A 22,011-nucleotide genomic window follows, 5' to 3' on the forward strand; every position below is an offset into this window, starting at 1 on the left:
TTTGTCAGCGCTATGCAAATTCACTAAAATCCGAAGTTGCGCTCAGGGGAAGCGTAAGGTTGCGAAGTTGCACTAGCATTAATTCGCTAAGCAAAGCGAAGTTACGCTAGCAATGCTTAATTTGCGAAGTTACAATGGAGGTATATGTAGCATCACTACAAATGCCTGGGAAACCTTCAAAACAGCAAATAAAATTTTTATTTTGCCCTACACATGTGCCCACTGTATAGTTAAGTTGCCATGAGTTAGGAAATGTAGGGGGGAAGGAGGGGAGCCCCAAAATGTTTTCGATCTTTTTCAGCCTATCACCCATAAAAAAAGAAAAAATACCAGTGTTTTTTGGGACTTTTAACTTTTTTTAAAGCAATCGCTATCTACTCTATTGCACTTCACCTGGTCTGAGGTGGTGAAGGAAGTCTGGCGTAAAAGGTAGTGTTCAGAAAAATGCGCGCGTCAGTGAATTTGCGTAGTTACATCCGTTGCGCAAATTCGCCAGGCGTAAGGGTGCGAAGTAACACTAGCGAATTTACACCAGTGTCCGTAAGTGAATCGCCAAATTAACGAAAATGCGCTACGCTAGCGAATTAATGCTATCGTTAGGCGCTTCGTCCTTTAGTGAATTTGCCCCATTGAGTGTCCATGCTGCATATGTTCTTACTAACACTTTAACACTATTTGTTTAAAAAACAGTATTGTATAAAGGGGATGTTGTATAAATGAAAATATTCTCATATTGGGCACCCAGAAGAACATCAGACATGGAATATGTTCTTCCATAAACTACCTAACCATTCTTATGTAGAGGAGCAGGGAATTGCCCTCTATTTACTAAGATAGGTGTGTAGGGATATGGGATTAGGTGTTCTCTTTTAGGGATGCCTTGTGTGAGGTGGGAATTACATATTGGCCCAGGAGTGTAAGTTGCTTTTGCTAGTGTATATAGGAAATACCTGTGTTAGGAGGCCTTTTTGGACCTAGTGGAGTTGGGTGGACGGTGCTGGTAGGCTGACGTAAAGATGACATAGCAGAAAGAAGAATACCCTAATATACTGCTGTAACTACGTACAGTACTCTAGGAGTGAGAGGGTAAGGTGTCCATACTCGTAACAGATGATGTATAGGCGACAGATGTGTTAGAAAAATAATTTGCATATAGTTTAAAACACAATTGACATGACTGTTATCTTAGAGATAGCGTTTGTAGAAAAGATGGCTAAGACAGCAGTTTTTATTCATATATGAAAAAAGTGACAGCCAAAACTTTTTAATCGGTCCAGTCATACAAATGATCATTATGCACAGTGCTATAATATCTCTCCTGATTATTTGCTTAACACAAACAAATAGATAATTATATATGTATTGTAAGGGTTTTATAGGGTAGCTAGTAGAACAGCAAGACAATCCAAAGAGGAGAGCAGAAGGATTTTCCCTGGGCTCCCCATTTTTGGACTCAAGTGGAGAGATCCTGAAGGAGTACCACAGTGAGACCCTTGTGTTCTGAAGATAAATGTCTTATATTCAATAAGTGCATGCTGTCTTTCTTCTTGCTTCCTTGTGTGATCTTGTACAGTATAGTACCCTGTGGGGGACAGTACTCCTCAGTGTGTTTCATCCATGAGTACTTTGAACTATGCTATTTTAGTTGGATTTGGGACCTGTATCCTGAAAACTTTAGTCATTGAGTTTAGACTGACTCAAAAGGGTCAGCTCACTCACTGTCCAAGAGGATCAGTGCAGTTAATGTTTTAATTAAAGCGCTGCGTATCTTGACAGCGCTATATAAATAAATGATGATGATAATGATGAATATGTGAAATATGGATTTAGAAACAAAAGAGAATTATGAAAAGACATCTGTCAAGCTTTGAGAACTTTTTGATGATTTTTTAACCAACGTTATTTTCTCTTTTTTCCATTTTAGCTTCACTTCTAAAAGGACTGAAGCATGCTAACATTGTGTTGTTGCATGATATTATTCATACGAAGGAGACTTTGACCCTCGTCTTTGAATACGTGGTAAGTGATTGGCGGCGGTGGAAGACATAGCTGTAGTTTCTTTGAATTATTTTGAGAGCAGTTTTCACAAGAGATGTGCTACTTCTTAATGCATATGCTTAGCAGCATCAGGGATGTACTGTGAACATTATCACAGAGGTGCAAATACGAGAACGTGATAACGGCAGAGATTGTTATAAGGAGAGTGGTTCTAGTTCTAAGTTGAGCACCAGGTTATAAATATATAATGGGTTTCACAGAGATAATAACTAAAAGGCCTAGAAAATCAAATTCTGTTAAAATGTATTTTATATGAACGAATTGGTATCTGCATGAGTTCTTCATATTAGATTTTATGATTTATGGTTTGCTCTTGATGAACATTAGTGCCTGTTGTTTTACTGTATGCTCATCCTGCAATACATTTACTCGAGGTTACAAAGTATACAGTTTTTCTTTGACAGAAACCCCAGCTGTCAGTTATGTGATAGTTGTTGGTAAAAATGGCAGCAAATATCAACTTGATCAAATATTATGGCCACAAGGTGGAGAGGGTTTTGTAGGCTACTATAAAAAGGCTGATGATAATAGGTTATTTGTGAGTTGGCCATGAAAAACATGGCCAACTCCAAAGGGGTTTAGGTTTAAAGAAGGAGAAGAGAGATATTCTTCCCCTAGACAAAGCACTGCTAGAAGATGTCCTCCTGGTCTCCAGTGCTCAAAAGGGACAATATTGAAATAGAGAGCCCAGAGTATCGCTATATATAACTAAACTGATAAATTAGATACAGTATAAGGGCTGTTAAAGAAAGGTTGGCCAAGTTGGGGTTGTTTACCCTGTAGAATGGGAGATATGATCGCTATGTATAAATATATAAGGGGATCAAACAATAAACTCTCTGATGCTATTTACCAGAAAGTCCTTCCAGAAAACACAAGGGCATCCATTTAAATTAGACGAAAGAAAGGGTTTTTACAGCTAGAAGTTCTAGAATTCTTTAATTGAAGTTTTTGTACTGACAAAACATGGGTTAGTTCCAGGAAAAGGCTGGACGCCTTTTTAACAAGTGAGAAAATATAGGGAATTTTTCCCCTATGAGGCCAATGGAGAGTCTTGAGATGGTGGATTTTTTTTGTATTCTTCTGAATCAACTAGCAGTTATGTTGAACTAGATTAATGTGCCTTTTTCAATCTAAAATCAACCTAAACAAATGTGTGTTTTTCAACCTTTAGCACAGTGGCTTGAATTCTGACTTTTTTGGTATTTTATGAGGTCAACAATATCTTAAAGACACTTGATCTTCATATTTTTAAGGTCTTCTACTTCTGGCCTGATTTTACATTATAACATATAAGCATACTAACTATTCAACCAGGGAAATCACATGCATGCCAATTACTGCACACTGCAATTACTTGGGTGACATTGAACCACAAAATAAGGCACAAATAAAAAAAGGTATGCACATTTTATACAGTGCCCAGAGAGATATAGGACCCTAAAATTATAAGTGGTGACCCTAAGGGCTAATGATCAACTGGAGTAGTGAAGGGATAACAAAGCAATAAGAATGAAATAGAAACGGTTTATGAATATATTTGCCTGGCACAGAGATGCTCATGACTGTGAAATTAGTTTGATAAATGTAATTTAGGTACCAGTCCTTGGGTTGATTTTGTTGTTTGGCCAATAATTAAGTCTTTCTTGATTTCAGCAAAACAACCCTGAATAGTGAATTGTCTTTGTTCAAGAAGTTTTGGGCTGGAACACATAATTAATCTTTCTACAGTTTCTTAAGAAAACATATGGTGTTCGTGCTAAACAGCTCTAGCTTTCAGCTGTAAAAATCTGGGGATCCTAGCATAATAATTAAACTCTCTTACCAACCAGATGGATGTAAGGAGGTGGAATTGATTTGGAAGAAAAATAACTTGACTAAAGTACATTTGTTTTCCCATTATGTGTATTAGAGTGATCAGCTGATAACAAATCACATTTTATAGCCAGGCTTTACTTCATCATTTTTCACAGCCAGCAAGTTACATGTTTTTTTTCTTACCTTAAATTATATTGTGAAACACAAGCTGAATGTTTATTGGAAATGCACCTTTGTTTCCAAATGGGGCTTATAAAATGGGTATTTTATTGTAAAAGCCATTAACATAGATGAGGAATACCAACTTTTTTTTAGTCTTCTATAGAACAGATAAACAAAGGGTCATGCCTAAAAAATAAAGATCTGTTTAATCATTGATTGGAAATAGGTTGAGCTAAAATTGCTTATGTAAAGTAGCTTATGCCACAAATCCACAACTGATGTTAGAAAAATTCCCCATAAGAATCTCCCTTCTGCTTTTCTGCTTCCGAAAATCAGCACTATCCACTAAATCATATTATCCCGTTATTCTGCTATAATTATCAAGATCAAATAATTCCCTTCAACTCTTTATACATCATTGTTAAGGCCTTAAAATTTCCATGAGCATTTGTTGGAAAAGAAGGGTGAATAGTCAAGGTATCGTGTATCAAAGTAAAACAATGCTTATCACTGCGTTTCCCTTATTTTATATTTCTTCTTCATGACTATCTTTCCTTTAAAGCCACTTTTTATATAACTTTTACATAATTATGCTTACTACATGGCATTGCGCTCACATTGTTTTGTGATACAGGTATGGGATCCATTATCAGAAAGCTCTGAATTACGGGAAGTCCATCTCCCATAGACTTAATTTTATTAAAATTTACACATTATTTCCTTTTTCTTTGTAACAATAAAAAAGTATCCTGTACATAATCCAATCTAAGATATAATTAATCCTTATTGGAAGCAAACTCAGCCTATTGGGTTATTTAATGTTTACATGTTTTTCTAGTAGACTTAAGGTATGTAGATCCAAATTATGGAAAGATCCATTAGCCAGAAAACCCAAGGTCCCAAGCATTTTAGATAGCAAGTCCCATACCTGTACCTTGCTTTATAGGCTATGAACACATTTTTGAAGAATGTAATTCTTCAAGCTCTACAGTATACCGTAAGTTGTTTATTGTCTTGTTAATTTTTATTATTCACTAAAACAAAATAAATCATTACCTTTAAAAAAAATAAAACTGAAAAAGTGCCTCAAATAACTGATGTTGATACACTCACCAAGTTGAAATGGTGGGCCAGGTGCATCAGACCCTCAGCTCAGGAGGTGCAGAATAAAGCGACAGCAATGCCAAATTGAAAGGTGCTTCAGGCTCACTAGAAAATCCGCGGGCCACAAGTATATATAGTAAAACATTTCCCTTTATTTGTTTACATTAAAAACAAACATCTAATGGCTCTATGGGGCAAATTCACTAAGAATCGAAATTGCGCCAGGCGCAACTTCGCCGCTCTTCGCCGCACTTCGCCAGGCGAATTTTCGCCAGCGCTACGCAAATTCACTAAAATGCGAAGTTGCGCACAGGGGTAGCGAAAGGTTGCGGAGTTGTGCTAGCGTTGTTTCGCTATATAAAGCGAAGTTGCGCTAGCGAAGGCTAATTTGCATACGGCGCGAAATTCAAATTTCAATGGAGGAACACGTATCTGCACTACAAATGCCTAGAAAACCTTCAAATCAGCCAATAAAAATTTTATTTTGCCCTACACATGTGCCCACTGTCTAGGTAAGTTGCCATGAGTCAGGAAGTGTAGGGGGGAGGAAGGGGTGCCCCAAAAAATGTTCAATCTTTTTCAGCCTATCACCCGTCATGTAGAAAACACGCCAGCGTTTTTTGGGACTTGGAAAAAATTTTGACTTTTTTTGAAACAATCCCTATCTACTCTATTGCGCTTCGCCAGGTCTGAGGTGGCGAAGGAAGTCTAGCGTAAAAGGTAGCGTTCGCTACACTGCGCAAGTTAGTGAATTTGCGTAGTTTTGTCGCTAGCGAAGATTCGCCTGGCGTAAGGTTGCGAAGTAACACTAGCGAAACTACGCCAGCGTTCGTTAGTGAATTTGCGCAGTAGCGAAAATGGCCAACGCTAGCGAATTAACGCTAGCGTTCGGCGCTTCGCGCTTTAGTGAATATGTGTTTCATGTCCCTAAGTCATTTAGTTATGGGCTCATTTGCACTAAAATAAAGCAATAACCAAAATAGCAATGAATTCAACATCTATTACTTATGTTAGAAAAATGTGACAAAGAAATTATAATAGGCCTCTGATACAAAGATATCCTCCATAATGAAACTTAAAAAGGCAGAACACATGTTCCTACAGCAGCACTTTTTTTTTTTACCATAGTGGACTGATAATATGACATAGTTCATGTTTCATGCCTGGCTTATATTAAGACTGTTGCACCCTTGGGCAGATGGAAAGTCATAAAAATCCACGGAGGTCTGCATCTGGCTTATGGACTTGCAGCTGGACTCTCTAGCACCACACTGATGAGCAAAGGATCTTTTGATAGCAATCCTACACTCTAAAAAGAGGTTTATTTTTATAGCCTAAAGGGTCAGTCTATCACCTTGTTCTGTGAATAGGACTTGTGCTGACAAACTCTTTGACTATTATTTTAATGGGGAATAAGAGGGAAAGTAAAGCTATTCCATGTTTGGTTCTTAAAGTATATATTTCGATTACACAGATCATCCTTCAGCATAACAGACTCTTTCAAACCCTCAAGGTCACCATAGACGTTAAGATTTTTCGACCAATTTTCATGTGATCCGACAAACCTGTGGGCACCGAACAATCGTTCATCTAACGATTTTCGTCCGACATAAGTAATCGGTCACGGTAATCGGTCACAGTGAAATGTATCCATTGTCCAATTGTTTGTAGGGCCAAGCAGGCAGCAACCCACAACCCACTAGATGATATTGCTTGAAATGATCTTTTTCGTTGATGGACAAAGAGTGCATTTAAACTATGGTAACTAAAAGATCTTTTGGAAATCTTAACATCTATGGCCACCATTAACACAACAAAGGGGGAAGAGAGTGGGTTGTAGACTTGTAATCAGTAGCGTAACTAGATATTACTGGGCCCCACAGCAAATTATCTAGAAAAATGTCTAGAGGTTTATCTGTTTTACCAATATTTATAGAAATTCTATATAAATTTGGGCCTCGCCCCCTATACCGTCTTGGCCCCCTTGCAGCCACAGGGTCTGCTTCCTCTGTAGTTATGCACCTGCTTGTAATCTAATTATCTACATTGTATGGACCATGCAGCTTCTGTTTCCCTGTTTTTGTGGATAAAACAATAGGCAACAAGTGTGTATAAAGTAAGTGTAACCTATATTGTTCTTTTTGTGGTGTAAAGAACCCTTAAGATGATATGTTGCTGGCAGGGACATGTTGGGTAGTTCCCACTGCATTGAGGTGGTTACCAGTACCTTTGCATTCCATGGGGGTCATTTTTTAACACTGGGTAAATTTGAACATGGGTAGTAACCAATCAGATATTTCCAACCATTGTTCTGCATGCAGCTGTTTGCTATGGGTTACTGCCAAGGTGCAAATTCGCTAAGTGTTTATAAATGAGTCAAAGCAACTTCTGAAGCTCTCTTCATACATTTCGAAATGTGCCTGGCACAAATACAGGGTACGCGCTTTTGTTTTTGCACAAAAAAGCATCAGTCTCAGGAACGACCGTTAAGCTGAAGGTTCTATTTTAATTTTTTTTTTACTAAAATGTGGGATTTTCCTAATTAAAAGTCTTGCCATGCGTGAGCCTGTAATGGGGGGCTTTACTGTGGCTGTTTTCTGCTCCAGATTTCAAAGATTTTGTTATAAAAGGAGAATGTATCACACTGAGTGGAATTACTGATGCATACCAAATAGGACTCTCCAAAAAAGAATCCCTTGCAACTGCCTTGTTGCTCGACAGAAACAATACATGTGGCTGCCGCATGATGTCATCGCTAGGGGCCAATAGTCTCCTTTTTTGTTTTAGCTTGAGAGCGTTTTCCCATTGCTGCTTTAACATGATAGGAATGTGAATGAGTAAACTTCCTGCTTCACATTGTGGCCTCGGGCTTCTCATGCATTTCTGATGTACAAATGACAGCCGCAGCCAATTAGGGAGAATTATCAACACTCCCATGTCACGTGTACATTAACATATATTTATATATTTATTATATTATATTCATTATATTTTATGGATTACTAGAATAGGCAATTAAAACATACTTTCATTTTCATATGAATATCGTAGTGGCCATGGGGACAGAGCATGTGAAAGCTTTCAAAGTAGATACATGCAAATATCTCAGTGTTAGTGCCTATGGCCATGTCCACCTTGGGAAATAATGCAGCTGACATCATTAATAATGTTTAGTAATAATAATAATTTTATTACGTACAAGTGACATAGTTATATAGCACTTTAGAGAGACTGTTTATTATTCACCTGAGTCCCTGCCGCAGTGGAGTTAACGATCCTCTTACATACAAACTCCTTGGAGATAGAGCCCAGACTGGAATTGAACTCCGAACCCCAGGTTTACGAGGCAGAAGTACTACTAATATAAAAAAAACTATACAAATATTTTTTAAAAAACTATAAAAGTATTTAACTGTATTGTTATATTTTTTTATAGCCAAATTTTAAAAAATTATTCCTTTTTTTCCGTAATAATAAAACAGTACCTTGTACTAACTAAGATATAATTAATCCTTATTGGAAGCAAAACCAGACAATTGGATATGTAATGTCGAATTTCAAATTCATGTGAATTTTTTTTTTGAATATACTCGAAATTTGATTGGGGGTTATTTAATAAAAAAATAGAATATCTAAAACTCAAACTAATATTACCGACCCAAAAACTCAAATCAAATTCTAATCAAATTCGACTAAACTCGAATCAAGTTTTTTCTCCGTAAAAAACTTGAATGTCAGGAAGGTTAGTAACAGCTTCAAATTGGTCACTGGACCTCTCCCACTGACTTATACATGAACTAGGCAGGTTTAAGTTGGTTGAATAGTTGAAACTGAATTTTTAAAGGAGCAAGGTTTGATAAACACAGTGCTATGCAATATGTTGGCGCTATATAAATACATGTTAATAATAATAATAAATCTCGGAATTCAACTTCAAATTAAGTTTGTTTTATTCACAATTTGAATTTGAGAGCATTGGCCTTAAAAAAATTCTAATTTTCAATTTGGCCCTTAATAAATCTGCCTCTTAATGTTTAAATGATTTTCTAGTAGACTAAAGGTATGAAGATTCAAATTACAGAAAGATCCATTATCTGAAAAAACCCATGTCCCGAGCATTCTGAATAACAGGTCCCATACATGTACTAAGTTTTTCCAATGTAAGTTTTCTGTAAATATGTTCGGAGTCCAGAAAACAATTGTGATTCACTATTGCTTTCGCAACTACATTTTGTAACTCAAATCCAAAAATTCATTAATCAGCCTGCCCATGAATATTAGTTGGCATGTATCTGAATGATGTGGAATCTCTGTAAAGTACTGCAGAATACTGTATATTGGTACTATGTAAATAAAGGATAATAATTTTGCATTGAAACAAATATCAAAGGTTATTAAAGGCTTTTACTATGTCAAACCATACATTAAAATCACCCACTGTTTGCAATATTTAAATTTATAAATATAAGATTTCCCATTCCAGGCTAGGACCAGCATCAATATGATTGAATCAAAATAGTTATTTTTCATATCCTGAGATCCCCATATAACTGGTATGAGCTATTGAATGCTTTAGTAAGCAGGGGACAATGTTTACTGATTTGATGGATCAATATTGATTAATATGAACTGAAGATACCCTTTCCTAGTCTGCATTCAAATAATTCTAAAGGATTTATTCTGATCTAATTTGATGTAAGTTTTTTTTCTGCTGGATGATAAATACCAAAACCATTTTGGATCAGTAATGATCTCTACTAAATCTAGCCCATGCTGCTCTCTGAGCAGTTTATTTTTCTTAGAACCTATGAAATAATTTGCCTTAAAACCAGTTTCAGAGCTGAGAGAAACATTATCTTATCTGCTCTATATGATTTGTTTAAAAAATAAATTTTTTTAAATACAGCGTTTTCATGTCTGTACCTTCCCATTTGCACCATAAAGCTGAGAAGCATCTGATGTTTGTGGAAATTCCCATTGTGAATGCAGCAGCAGAATGCACTGCGCTTGAACCCTATAAATAACTTTGCTTTGTCAATTCCAATCTGTTTAAATAGTAGAAGTCACAGAATGGTTTGCCCCGCCTCAGCTGGCTAATTATAATCTTTGCAAATTTGTTTCCTGCTTTATTGGATAAAATCTTTGCCTCAGGCTCAAATGGTGAAGGGTATAAATCCCCTTTCAATGGCATTATTTCATGAAATGCTTCTCTTAGGTTAAAGAAGGCGTCTATGTTGGTAGCGGTTGTAGGCTCTGTTTAACCATGGCAAATACATCATCATTAATAACTTTGTAAGGGGAGAGGTTTCTGCTTTGGAGCAAGTAGCAAATAATTCTTCACCTGTCTAAATATTTTTATTAGTTTAACACAATATAGAAAGTCTTCTTTCATCACATAACTTGATAAAGGGCCATGCAGCTTGAAACGTTGTTGCGATTGTTCAGATGATAAAGCCATGAAGTTACAATAAAGGCTTTTTTAAACAATCTTCAAGACTGGTGCTGTCTACTGTGATTTTGCGATATTCTTTCATCACATAGTCAACTTCATTTTTGCCCACTCAGCGGTTGTTAGAATGTAACATTCCATTTAACTTTGGATAGAGTTTGGATATCCTTTCTTAAAGGAAAAATTATGTTCTTTAAAGCTACTACCTGTTTAAAACAAATCACATAAACATAGATTTTGTGCCAAGCTGAAATGGCAACATTCACAGCCAATTAATATATTTAAATGCTGGAGGAATTGATGAGATGACCTTAATTAATGCAGAATGATGAACGACTGATGGATATCCAATGGGAGCACAAACGGTTCTTGGATATATAGCTGTGCCTATCCAGTCTCCACTGGGACAGTGCTTAGTAGCTGTCACCGAGGCAAAAGTTCTCTTAATTGGGCCCTTTGGTATTTTAAAAATGGGTCGAAAAGGTCAGTGCAAAGAGGCCAAGTTTTGAGTTTTAAATATTGTAAATGCCAAAGTATCTTGGAAATAGGATGTTTTTTCCCTCTTTTTTCTTGTAACTGAGACAGTTTGGGTTGTTTTGCACATTAGTAGTTGAGTGAACTCTTTGGTCGTCCAAGAAAATGAGTGCACATTTCTCAAACTCTCATTGAAACAGGCAACAAAGATTTATATTGTAAATATTTGCTATGTCTGATAAATGATAAGTAACATAATGGAATTGTGTTTAATAATCCACAGTTTAGAATTCATACAATTTGTTTCTATAAAGTTTGCTTACTGTGAAATCATTTACTTTTGTATGAATTTATTGCATTACAAAAAGAGGGCTTTGTCTTTCTTTAGCCCATGGAACATGGTGTGTGTTCTCCTCCAGCACTTACTGTGACAGGTGGATTTTGGGCAGAGGATAAATGTAGCTGTGCATTTTCAAGAAAGGACTCATTTATGTTGATACAACAGTTGCTGTAATGCAAATTTACCAGCAGTCGGTTGAGCAAATAATCAGGTACTTGTGTCAGAGGCGGCTGTTTGCAGTTCTGTATAGTTGTGCTTGACACAACTCAGTCCTTGCTGCCTCCCTTTTTGAATTGAGCGCAGTTTCACCTATTGACATAAGGAAACCCCGGAGCTACCACCACCTCCAGACTAGATGATAACTCGCTGTAGTCTGGTTGTGCTAAAAGAATAGAACATATACTAGGGGCAGATTTTATTAAGGATTCAAATTTTTGAATTGTCATTTTGGTGTCAAAATTCACACATTCCCCAATTCGAATGTCAAATCAATTTTGAGATTTATCACATCTTGACCATTTACAAGTCAATGGCAGTCATTTTATATGTTTATTGCCTTCCTAACATTCAAGTTTTATTCAGAGGGAAAAACTCATTTGGAATTCGATTCAAAGTTTCAGGGCCAGGACTATTCGATCGAATATTAGACGTTCAAATTGTTTCTTAAAGAACCTCCCATTCGAGTATATTCTAATTTATTCGATTTAAGAAAAATTCAGCCCAATCAACCCACATCTGACCCTAACCTTCCCTGCCTGCAGCACCCACATCCGACCGTATTTCTCTATATTTAGACCAAAACTTGCACAAGAATTGTGTTTTGTTTTTGTTTCTTTATTGCAAGTGTTATATTTTAAGAAAAATCCCTATATACAGACCTATACCCTTCCCGCTCTGAAGTTATGGAAGGGGCTAGGCAGTCACGAGAGTATTAAAAGACATGCCTGGAGGCGGAAGCGGAGCATGGTTATGTACTGGGTGGAAGCAGGTTAAAGTACAGCCCATGACCATTGTGTGGACATTATATTTTTTAAGTGATCACAACTGGTGTGTTTCAAAGTAGCACTATAAACAGATGTCCGTACACCCCGCCTGGCTTCGGGCCAGACTGCACATGACTATAGTACACATCAGTTGGGAGCCAAATTGCTGGTCATGAAGCCAACCTGAAAATATTCAGTGCAGTTGCACCTCATTTACAACAAAGTCCAGGTGCAATTGCTCCAATAGGATAGCATCAGCCATAATTGCATTAGGTTTCACCTTTTTGGCGAGTGCAGGAATGTTGGAATTTTGGTTGTAAAAATTATGCCGAACCCCCGAATCCTTTGCGAAAGATTCGGTTGAATACAGAACCGAATCCGAATCCTAATTTGCATATGCAATTTAGGGGTGTGAAGGGGAAAACATTTTTTACTTCCTTGTTTTGTGACAAAAAATCACGCAATTTCCCTTTCCGCCCCTAATTTGTATACGTAAATTAAGATTCGGATTCAGTTTGGCCAGGCAAAAAGATTCGGCCGAATCCAAATCTTGCTGAAAAAGGCAGAATCCCGAACTGAATCCTAGATTCGGTGCATCCCTAAAAAAACAGACCCACACTCCAAAAACCTACAGGCAGAGCAGCTGTGTTCTGTATCCATGTGTGTAAGCTTAACTTGGGCACAAGGCTTATGTGAATGTGCATCATTATGTCCATATTATATAAAAGGAAAACAATAATAAAATGAATAGGGTTAACCATTTGTTTGGTACAAGTCTATAGTAAACCCAATAGTTATTTCTGTTTCCTTGTGTCACTAACACAGCATTAACCATGAAAAGCAAAGAAGGCATTGGCTTGCGCTTGTCTGGGTTGAATTAAACAATAAAGGCACTTAATTTTTAAAAGGACATGTGCTGATTTGACACACAAAGCTTGTTTAATGGATTTGAACGCTAATGTTATATTGCAACTGATATGTTACAAAGCCACGTCTAATAAATCATGTCTTCATGATCTGATTTTCAGAAACTAAAGAACAGAGCCCAGCGTTCCTTTCAATGGAACTCTTTGTTAGCTCGTTCCGTTCACCTGAGGTTTCGGGAGCTCTGAATAGCTAATCTGCTCTTGCCATAAAATCTTGTTTTCAATGCTGTATTGCTACTGAAACTTATTGTTCTGTGAGTCAAAATCCCTCTCTTCTGTGGTTTATAAAAATAGCTCTCCATCTACCCAACATTACTTGGCTCATTTCAGAACAAAAAAGTTCACTCTGTGTTTCAAAGGACTGAATGTACAATGCGAGCACGGCAAACTTGCTTATTGTCTCAGTGCCACGCTGTTTCTTTCATGCAAAAAACTGGAGATAAAATCATATTTCTCAATGTAACTGATATTCCCAAATCAACATGCAAAAGCTCCAGTGTTTTTAATAATTATAAGAACATGGCTACTATGCTTCATTTGTTCTCCATGGGCTGTTAGCTTCCATATTTCTTGGCTGAATATTTGACCACCCCTCACTGATAAGTAGGAATTCAGCATTGGAGAGCCATGGAAATTAACTAAACATGGCATATTATGGCGAAGCACAATTCTTCTGTTAAAAATGCATACGCGTGATTTCCAAAGGGGCATCATGTTTTTAATTGCCTTACAGCTGCACCCTATTTATCTTTTGTCTTTAGTTTGCTGTAACTAAACCAGTTTGCTTAAATAGGGGCCTGTATTAGTCACTGGCATCTGGTAGTTGAAGACAGTGGGGGCACCTGGCGTTGCGCTTTAGAATAATCTTCAAACCCGATCAACAAGGCGGCCTAATGAATTGGGTTTCCAACAGTAATTATCATAATTATAGGGGGAACTCATGGGTTAACTAGCTCATGAAACCAGTGTTGAAGAAAACACTGAAGGAGATTTGTAAATCATCAGTCAATTGAAAGATGGTCAAGTTGTATTCAACAGGAGTAAAAGCACAATTATCTAGAATAAGTAAGTATCCTAATTGTAATGCCAAAAACTGTGACTCAGTGGGGCTAATTTATCAACACTGGGCAAATATGCCCATGGATAGTTACCCATAGTAACCAATCAGTGACTGGCTTTTAAAAGCCAGCTGCAGGTAGAACAATGACGGCAAGAATTTGATTGGTTGCCATGGTTTACTGTCCATGGGCAATTTTGCCCAGTGTTGATAAATGACCCCCAGTGGGCCTTAACACTTTAGATGATTGGTCAAAGCAAATAAGATCTAAATAAAAACAAGAAAGAAGGGCACATTCACCTAGTGTAAAATAATGATCAGATTTATTCCATGAAAAAAATCATCGATATATCAATATATTTCATCATCTGGGAAGAAACTAATGTTCCACATACTTGGTTAGAAAAAAACAGAATCAGACCTAACAAGGTGTTGGAGTAATTGGTTCAAAAGTGGAAAATATCTTTTCCAAATCACTAACCCTCCATGAGATATAATCTGCGCAATGCTCATTCGTTTTGGTGTTAGAACTTGGTGATGCCACTGAGCTCTAACACCACATAGAACAAAATGGTGTTCAGTTGTGCAAAGCATTCAGATATGTTCTGACAAATTGGCATGTTCTGTAGTGAATGTGCCATTAGACACTATCCTGACATTGGGTAGAGATGCCCCTTATAATAATCAGGTGGCATACTCAATAATAAATAAGCTCCATTGTGTATGTTATGTACTTGTGTCCTTTCTTGACAGTGATTTTCTGATTAGAGGTCAGCGTACCTTTGAATCAGAGACATATTATTGGAATTGTCACACTGCATTCTTACTATTTTCCTTTTTTTGTTTTCTCCAGCATACAGATTTATGTCAGTATATGGATAAACACCCAGGAGGTCTGAATCCAGAGAATGTGAAGGTAAGACTCTCATTACAAAGTTGCCAACAAAATGTCCTTGTACGCTACTCAAGGTTAAAAATGCTGTTTCCAGACACGGCTGATCTAAGGGTTGTTTCCAGTAATGTATGTGTTGTCCTCTGGTACTTGTTATTAAACTGAAAACAATGGCTGTAAAATTGGCTAAACACAACGAGATATGACATAGGTCCCTAGGGCCAAAATCAGATAACATTCCATGACTTGTATAAAAGCACTCTTGGCCTGTGGCCTTGTGCCATTTTATTGTCTTAGGTCTCCTTGGTGATTCTCATATCCTTTTATTTTACAGTAGTTGTTGCATTGATCCTGGTCTAATCCACAATAGTTATTTGATACTATAACTGGAATTTATATGTATGAAATACATGGATACATATAATAAACTCCTAAACATCATCTGCCAGTAACACCAACCACCATCCCAGCCCTACCAGAATCTATTTATTTGGAATTTGCCATTTGCATAGTGTAAAAAAATATAAATTGACTTAATTAAATTTTAAAAGGGAGATTCTTAGCAGTTACCTGGGAGTTCCTTACAACCTAAGAAAAAGGTTAGGGAAGAATGATATGGAGCATTGCTGTTGCCAACTTGTCCTCTTCTACCTGCTATCTGACAGCCACACTCCCTTCCCAGAGACTATTGTCCCACTGTTACTATAGGCACCATCTCTCCCTACTATACCTGCTATCCCACAGCCACAGTCCCTTCCCAGAGACTATTATCCCACTGTTACTATAGGCACCATCTCTCCCTACTATACCTGCTATCCCACAGTCACAGTCCCTTCCCAGAGACTATTATCCACTGTTACTATAGGCACCATTTTTCCTTACTATACCTGCTATCCCACAGTCCCTTCCCAGAGACTATTATCCTACTGTTACTATAGGCACCATATCTCCCTATTATACCTGCTATCCCACAGTCACAATCCCTTCACAGAGACTATTATCTCACTGCTTCTATAGACACTATCTCTCCCTACTATACCTGTTATCCCACAGTCACACTCCCTTCCCAGAGACTATTATCCAACCGCTACTATAGGCACCATCTCTCCCTACTAAACCTGCTGTCCCACAGCCACAGTCCCTTCCCAGAGACTATTATCCCACTGCTACTATAGGCACCATCTCCCCCTACTATACCTGCTATCCCACAGTTACCTCCCAGAGACTATTATCCCACTGCTACTATAGGCACCATCTCCCCCTACTATACCTGCTATCCCACAGTTACCTACCAGAGACTATTATCCTCACTGCTACTATAGACACCATCTCTCTCAACTATACCCTCTGTTCCACAGCCACAGTCCCTTTCTTAGAGGGATTGCACAATATGTTGGTGCTCTAAAGAAACATGTTAATAAGATAAAAATAATATAGAAAACAACAGACTGAGTTGCATCAACATGGAGAGAATAAGCAGACCAGTTAAAAATATTTATAATACCATGGTGTTTTGGACCTTTCTGCATAATACGTTTTTTTTATCTGGGGCCTAAGTCCCTCTGCAAAGCCAGGGTCTTTCTTTCTTTATATTCCTGCCCCTGGGTACAGTTAAAAAAGTTTGGTTTGTGTCAGTTTACTTTCTGTTTATGTTAACAGGTTTGTTCACTTATTTTTCTGAATGGAATTAAATGATAAATCGTTAGCAAGACAAAGAGAATACTGGCGTAATTCCCAGGCCTGGCCACAGCTTTCATTAATTATCTGGTCCCTGCTACAACTTCTTTAAAAAAGAATGGGGAATACAGCTAGCTAACTCCATAATAAAGCTGTCTGCTTCAATACCGTTTGCCAAGGATAATATAAAACAGGCGCAAGTCTCATTCTTTATTTCCATTTATTTTAATTAACTAATATGCCAGTGAGTTAGTCGCTCAAATTGCTTTTTCTTGCCTGGCTGTAATGTCCTGTCGCTCACATTCCGAGGGCACCTGTTAGAAAATAAAGTCATTGCCAAATTTCCATTCACTTATAAAATGGTGATTTTGTTTTCTGATTTACATATATGATTTGTTATTTCTGCAGAATGGGTATGGGATCTGTTATCTAAAATTGTAGGACCATGGGTTTTTCCCAAATAAGTGCTCCTTTCGTAATTTGGAACACTATAAGGGTAATTTATGAACATAGCGGCAAGTACCTTAATGGACGCAAATGTTACACTTATTGACGTCATTAATCATACTTGTGTTTAATCATACTCCTTGCACATCTGTATAATTGTGCAGTATGTTCACTATTGTGTCCATCCAATCTGCTGTGATGAATTGTGCTCCAAGTGTGCCAGTTAACAATGGGGAACCCTGGAAATATCACCACCCTGAGCATGGCAGAATACCCATAGTGGGTTTCATCAATGAAATGTGCAGCAGAGTTGTGCCAAAATAATCACACGCCATGCTGTTTTAACACCACACTTGTTAAGTGATGCAATAGAGATGGAATTATGGGGGAAACACTGCATTGTGATCCTTTTAGATTAGACAAAGGGGTGGATATGGGAATAGAAGATAAAAAGGGGATGGTAATGAAAAGGAATTTGCTTATTTTGCACATTTATTATGATTTTAGCACAATATGCACTTTATTGATTGGGTTTGGGAAGGATTTGTTTTTTATTGCACAAAATTAATGGTAAAGAATAATACAATGTGTGAATATTTTTGTGGAGATACCAGCACAATAATATGCGCTTTATAGTAGAGTATGGAGAAGACTACCAGATAGGGCTTCTTGCACAAATAAACTGAATATTATAATATATTTTCGAGGCACACTGGAAAATTGGAAATTTGAATATTCGCTAACTTTTTCCTTTCTCTATAAATTGCATACAGCACCCTGAGCAATTTTACATATTTTTTTAAGGTTTACTTATCCGTTAAACATTACAAATCCAATAGGATTGTTTTGCCATCAACATGGGGTTATGCATAGTTACCATCAGCTGCAAGGTACTGAGTTGCACAATTTACTGTATTGGCAATTATATTTGTGGCTATAAGATACATAAATAGCTGACCTTTAAATGCTACATGTTGTAAGAGTTACTAGACTGGTAGTGAACATTGTACCTTTTACTACATTTTACTACATTGCCCTATATATATATATATAAATATATCAGGCCACTTAGCGCTCTTCCTCTAACACTTAAGACCCCAGAGTCAGACTGGGCAGACGGGACACCAGGAAAAAACCCAGTACTTGAAGCACTGCCACTATCCTGACCTCTCTCCATGACCCCGGTAGCTGCCCTGACCTCCCTCTCTGGTCCCAGTCACTGCTGAGTGAAGGAAAATATATGCACATGGGGGCCGGTGGAAGGTTGCGGCTGGGGTTAGAGGGGGCTTTGAGGCTGGGGGGGGTCTAGTCCAACACTGTGCTGATTTTCAAATAAGTAACTTGCAAATGCTATATTCTGATTGGTTGCTGTGGGTTAATGTAAAAGTTTTAATGGACTTTTTGTTACCTCAAGAATGTGCTCATGTTGAAAGGTACTAAGCAATATTGCTGGAGACAACTCATACAGTAAATTATCTACTTTCCTTTACTGTCATTGTGCAATGGTTAATCCATGGAACACTTTAAAATATTGAGTTTGTGCAGCATTATGATGCAATATTTACACCACTTGACGAGAGGAACGTGTTCTAACGTTGACAAGAAAATCTGATTAAATGCGTTTTGAAAAAGGAATCTGACCAGCGAGTGCTTGAAACACATTTGAGAATATTTATTTGATCATTAAAGCTAATCTTTTCCTTTCCAATTTGTTAATGGAGGAGTGTGACATCTCCACTGAAATAAACATTATGAAGCGAGTGATAGTTTAACAGATCAGCTCTCTCCCGTGCTTATTGCGCTAAGGAAGGTAATATTTTTCATTCACAGTTCAGAGAGCAGGCAGGTGTGCAGAAAGGCAAGTAATATTATGCCGAATTAGGCCTGCCTCTCCCACCAACCAAAGAGAATCAATTATTCAAATAAGCATTCGTTCAGTTTGCGTGCTATCATCATTTTACACCCGCGTGCATAGTTTTTTTTTAATATCTTGTAAATGGTAATATGTTGTGTTTTATAAGACTGATGCAAGTGAATTGCTTGCGCACAGATGACAAAAATATGGAATCACATGTTGTATGCAGGTTACTGATGTGGATTCATATCTGCATTTGTAAAATGGGTACAAATGTGTGGACAGCTGGATGACCCAAATTTGTTTTTTTTCACCTTGTGCATTGTAAGTTTAGTAGTAAATAATCTCTCTAGTGTGCTATGTATGGGCAAGTAAGAGATCCATGTCTTTATTGCAGATAATTGTTGTGCACAGTTACTGAGGATCATCCTGATATAATTAACAGTATAGGACAAATCCAACAAACAAAGCTGAAAGAGGCCTGATGTGTAAATTACTGTAAACGCACTCTTTGTTACACCGGCCTTGTATTGAGAAGCGATAATGGCAGAGCTCACCTGGGCATGTAGCGTCTCGAAGCCGGTCGCAGCTCTCTCAGGATTTCGGCAACTTCACCCAAAAATTCCAACACTAGCTTATACAGATACTGTACAGAATCCACACCGAAACCGCTAGTATTAATAACAATGCTGCTTTATTGTGACACACAATGTGAAGACATTTTGGCAGTGGGTGTGCAAAGAAACCTACGCGTTTCAGGGTCCATCGTGCCTCTATACAGGGCACTCTTTGTCACACTCTCCATTTAGACCTAATTTGCCCAACATTTTCATCACAATGTGACTTAAAGTTAGTTGCAATGTTGTTAAGATTAATGTGTTCTACACTTGAACATTATATCAATTAGAATGATTGCAGTATATGTCTGGGCAACAGAAGGCAGTTGGTTATAGGGGTGGGTGGTTCACCTTTAAGTTAACTTTTTAGTAGGCTAATTTTAAGCAACTTTTCAGTTGGCCTTCATTTTTAACTTTTTATAGTTTTTGAATTATTTGCCTGCTTCCTCTGACTCTTTCCAGCTTTCAAATGGGGGTCACTGGCCCCATCTAAAAAACAAATGCTCTGCAATGCTACCAGTTTATTGCTATTGCTCAACTTTCTATTTGGGTACACTCTCATTCATATTCCAGTAAAGCAAAGAAATAACCAAGAAAATAACCGGAGGTAGAAATTGAAGATTACTTTTTTCTTTGGGGAACCTAACAAATCAATCCACAGTATAATATAAGGGCATTCCAATTACTATGCTTTTGGATCCTGGGGACTAGGATATGATTGTTGCTAAAATGAAAAACTGTAGTTTAGAAATAAGTAATAAATCCTCCTAAATCTATCATGAAATAGGAGAGGAATACTGTACATCTATGAAGCTTTTCATTCTTTCTTGTCATTATATACAGTATCTAGTAGTAGAAATAAGTCAAACCCCTCCCATCTACTGCCATGACGATCGCAAATGTATTCTGTGTTCTGGTCCCGGGATCACTCACCCAATCGCTTTCTTCATATACTCACCACTGATTTGAACTGAATATGATGCTCTCTGGGTCCCACCACCCAAGCCATGGGAAGGTAACAGAGTACAACTCCCTGTAGACACCTGCATTGCTAAAAATGTTTCCATGCCCCACCTAATGGTACATACTGTATGAGAATAGCACTCAGTAGTAAAAACCCAAGCCTCACCACGACTCCTCCACTTACATTGAGTTGGAGAAATAATAACTTATCTGGCAGCAGTTCCATTGTGAAGTGCTGGCTCTTTCTGAAAACACAGGATCAGGCACAAGAACCTGTGATGGCTGACTACATAATACTGCAACTTAAAATACATTTGTTTGGTGCAGGAATACAATTATTTGTAATGTGAACAGTGTAATTTAGAAATAAAAACGACGCCATAAAAATCAAGACAGAAGGATTAGTGCAAGTTCACATGCATATAAGGGTATACAACCCACTTCTCTGCTGTGCTGGTAAAACTGAACTATAGGTAGAACTTAATGAACTTAAATGATCTTTAAACATTTCCTGCCATTCATATGTCTACCTGGTTACTACTTCTACCATTTGTCTTTATTTTGCCTTTTTTTCAGCCTCTCAGTGTTTTCTACCTTCTGCTTTTCTCTCTCATCCATTTTTATGTTCGTCTCATTTATTTTCAGTTGCCTTTTTCTTTTCTGTTGTCTGCTGTTCATTCATCATTTCTTGTCTGCTGTTCATTCATCATTCTTCTCACCAGAAGTTCTATTTGTTATATATTCCATTAGGGATGGACCTAATCCATACTTTTTGGATAAAACTGAATACCAAACACAGCCCTAATTTGCATATTCAAATTTGAGCAAAATGCCCAAAAATGGAATAGTCACCAGTGTCATGTATTGTAACTTGGTTGATGGGTTTGTAGAAGGCATATTGTGCAAAGATGTAAATTTGAAGGCAGAGAGTGTCCCCATCCAACACAGATGTCAGGACCTTTTCTAATCTACTTCAGAATTTATATTTCAAAACATATTTTCAACTCTTAGCATTGTCAAGGCATTGCAACTTTCAATATAAAATTATATTAACTATCCATATTTCCATTCAAAATGTACAGTAGTTCTTGTCATTTACTAACAAGACTTCAATAAATTTGGACTGTGGTTGCAGATATGGGATCTGTTATCTGGAAACCTGTTATCCAGAAAATTCAAAATACAGAAA

The 22,011-nt window shown here is 37.4% G+C and overlaps 1 protein-coding gene across 4 annotated transcripts in view; it reads left to right on the forward strand.

Annotated features, from left to right (window-relative positions):
- The window catches only part of cdk14.L (cyclin-dependent kinase 14 L homeolog), a 347,215-nt gene that overhangs the window by 146,963 nt on the left and 178,241 nt on the right, over positions 1 to 22,011 (forward strand). For all 4 annotated transcript variants that reach the window (XM_041565884.1, XM_041565882.1, XM_018266524.2 and 1 more), the window contains 2 exons: positions 1,925 to 2,019; positions 15,225 to 15,287. In XM_041565884.1, coding sequence (XP_041421818.1) covers positions 1,925 to 2,019; positions 15,225 to 15,287 — 158 coding nt within the window. The remainder of the gene's footprint in view (positions 1 to 1,924; positions 2,020 to 15,224; positions 15,288 to 22,011) is intronic.

This window comes from Xenopus laevis, chromosome 6L (assembly GCF_017654675.1).
Source record: "Xenopus laevis strain J_2021 chromosome 6L, Xenopus_laevis_v10.1, whole genome shotgun sequence".
Classification (NCBI taxonomy): Eukaryota; Metazoa; Chordata; class Amphibia; order Anura; family Pipidae; genus Xenopus; species Xenopus laevis.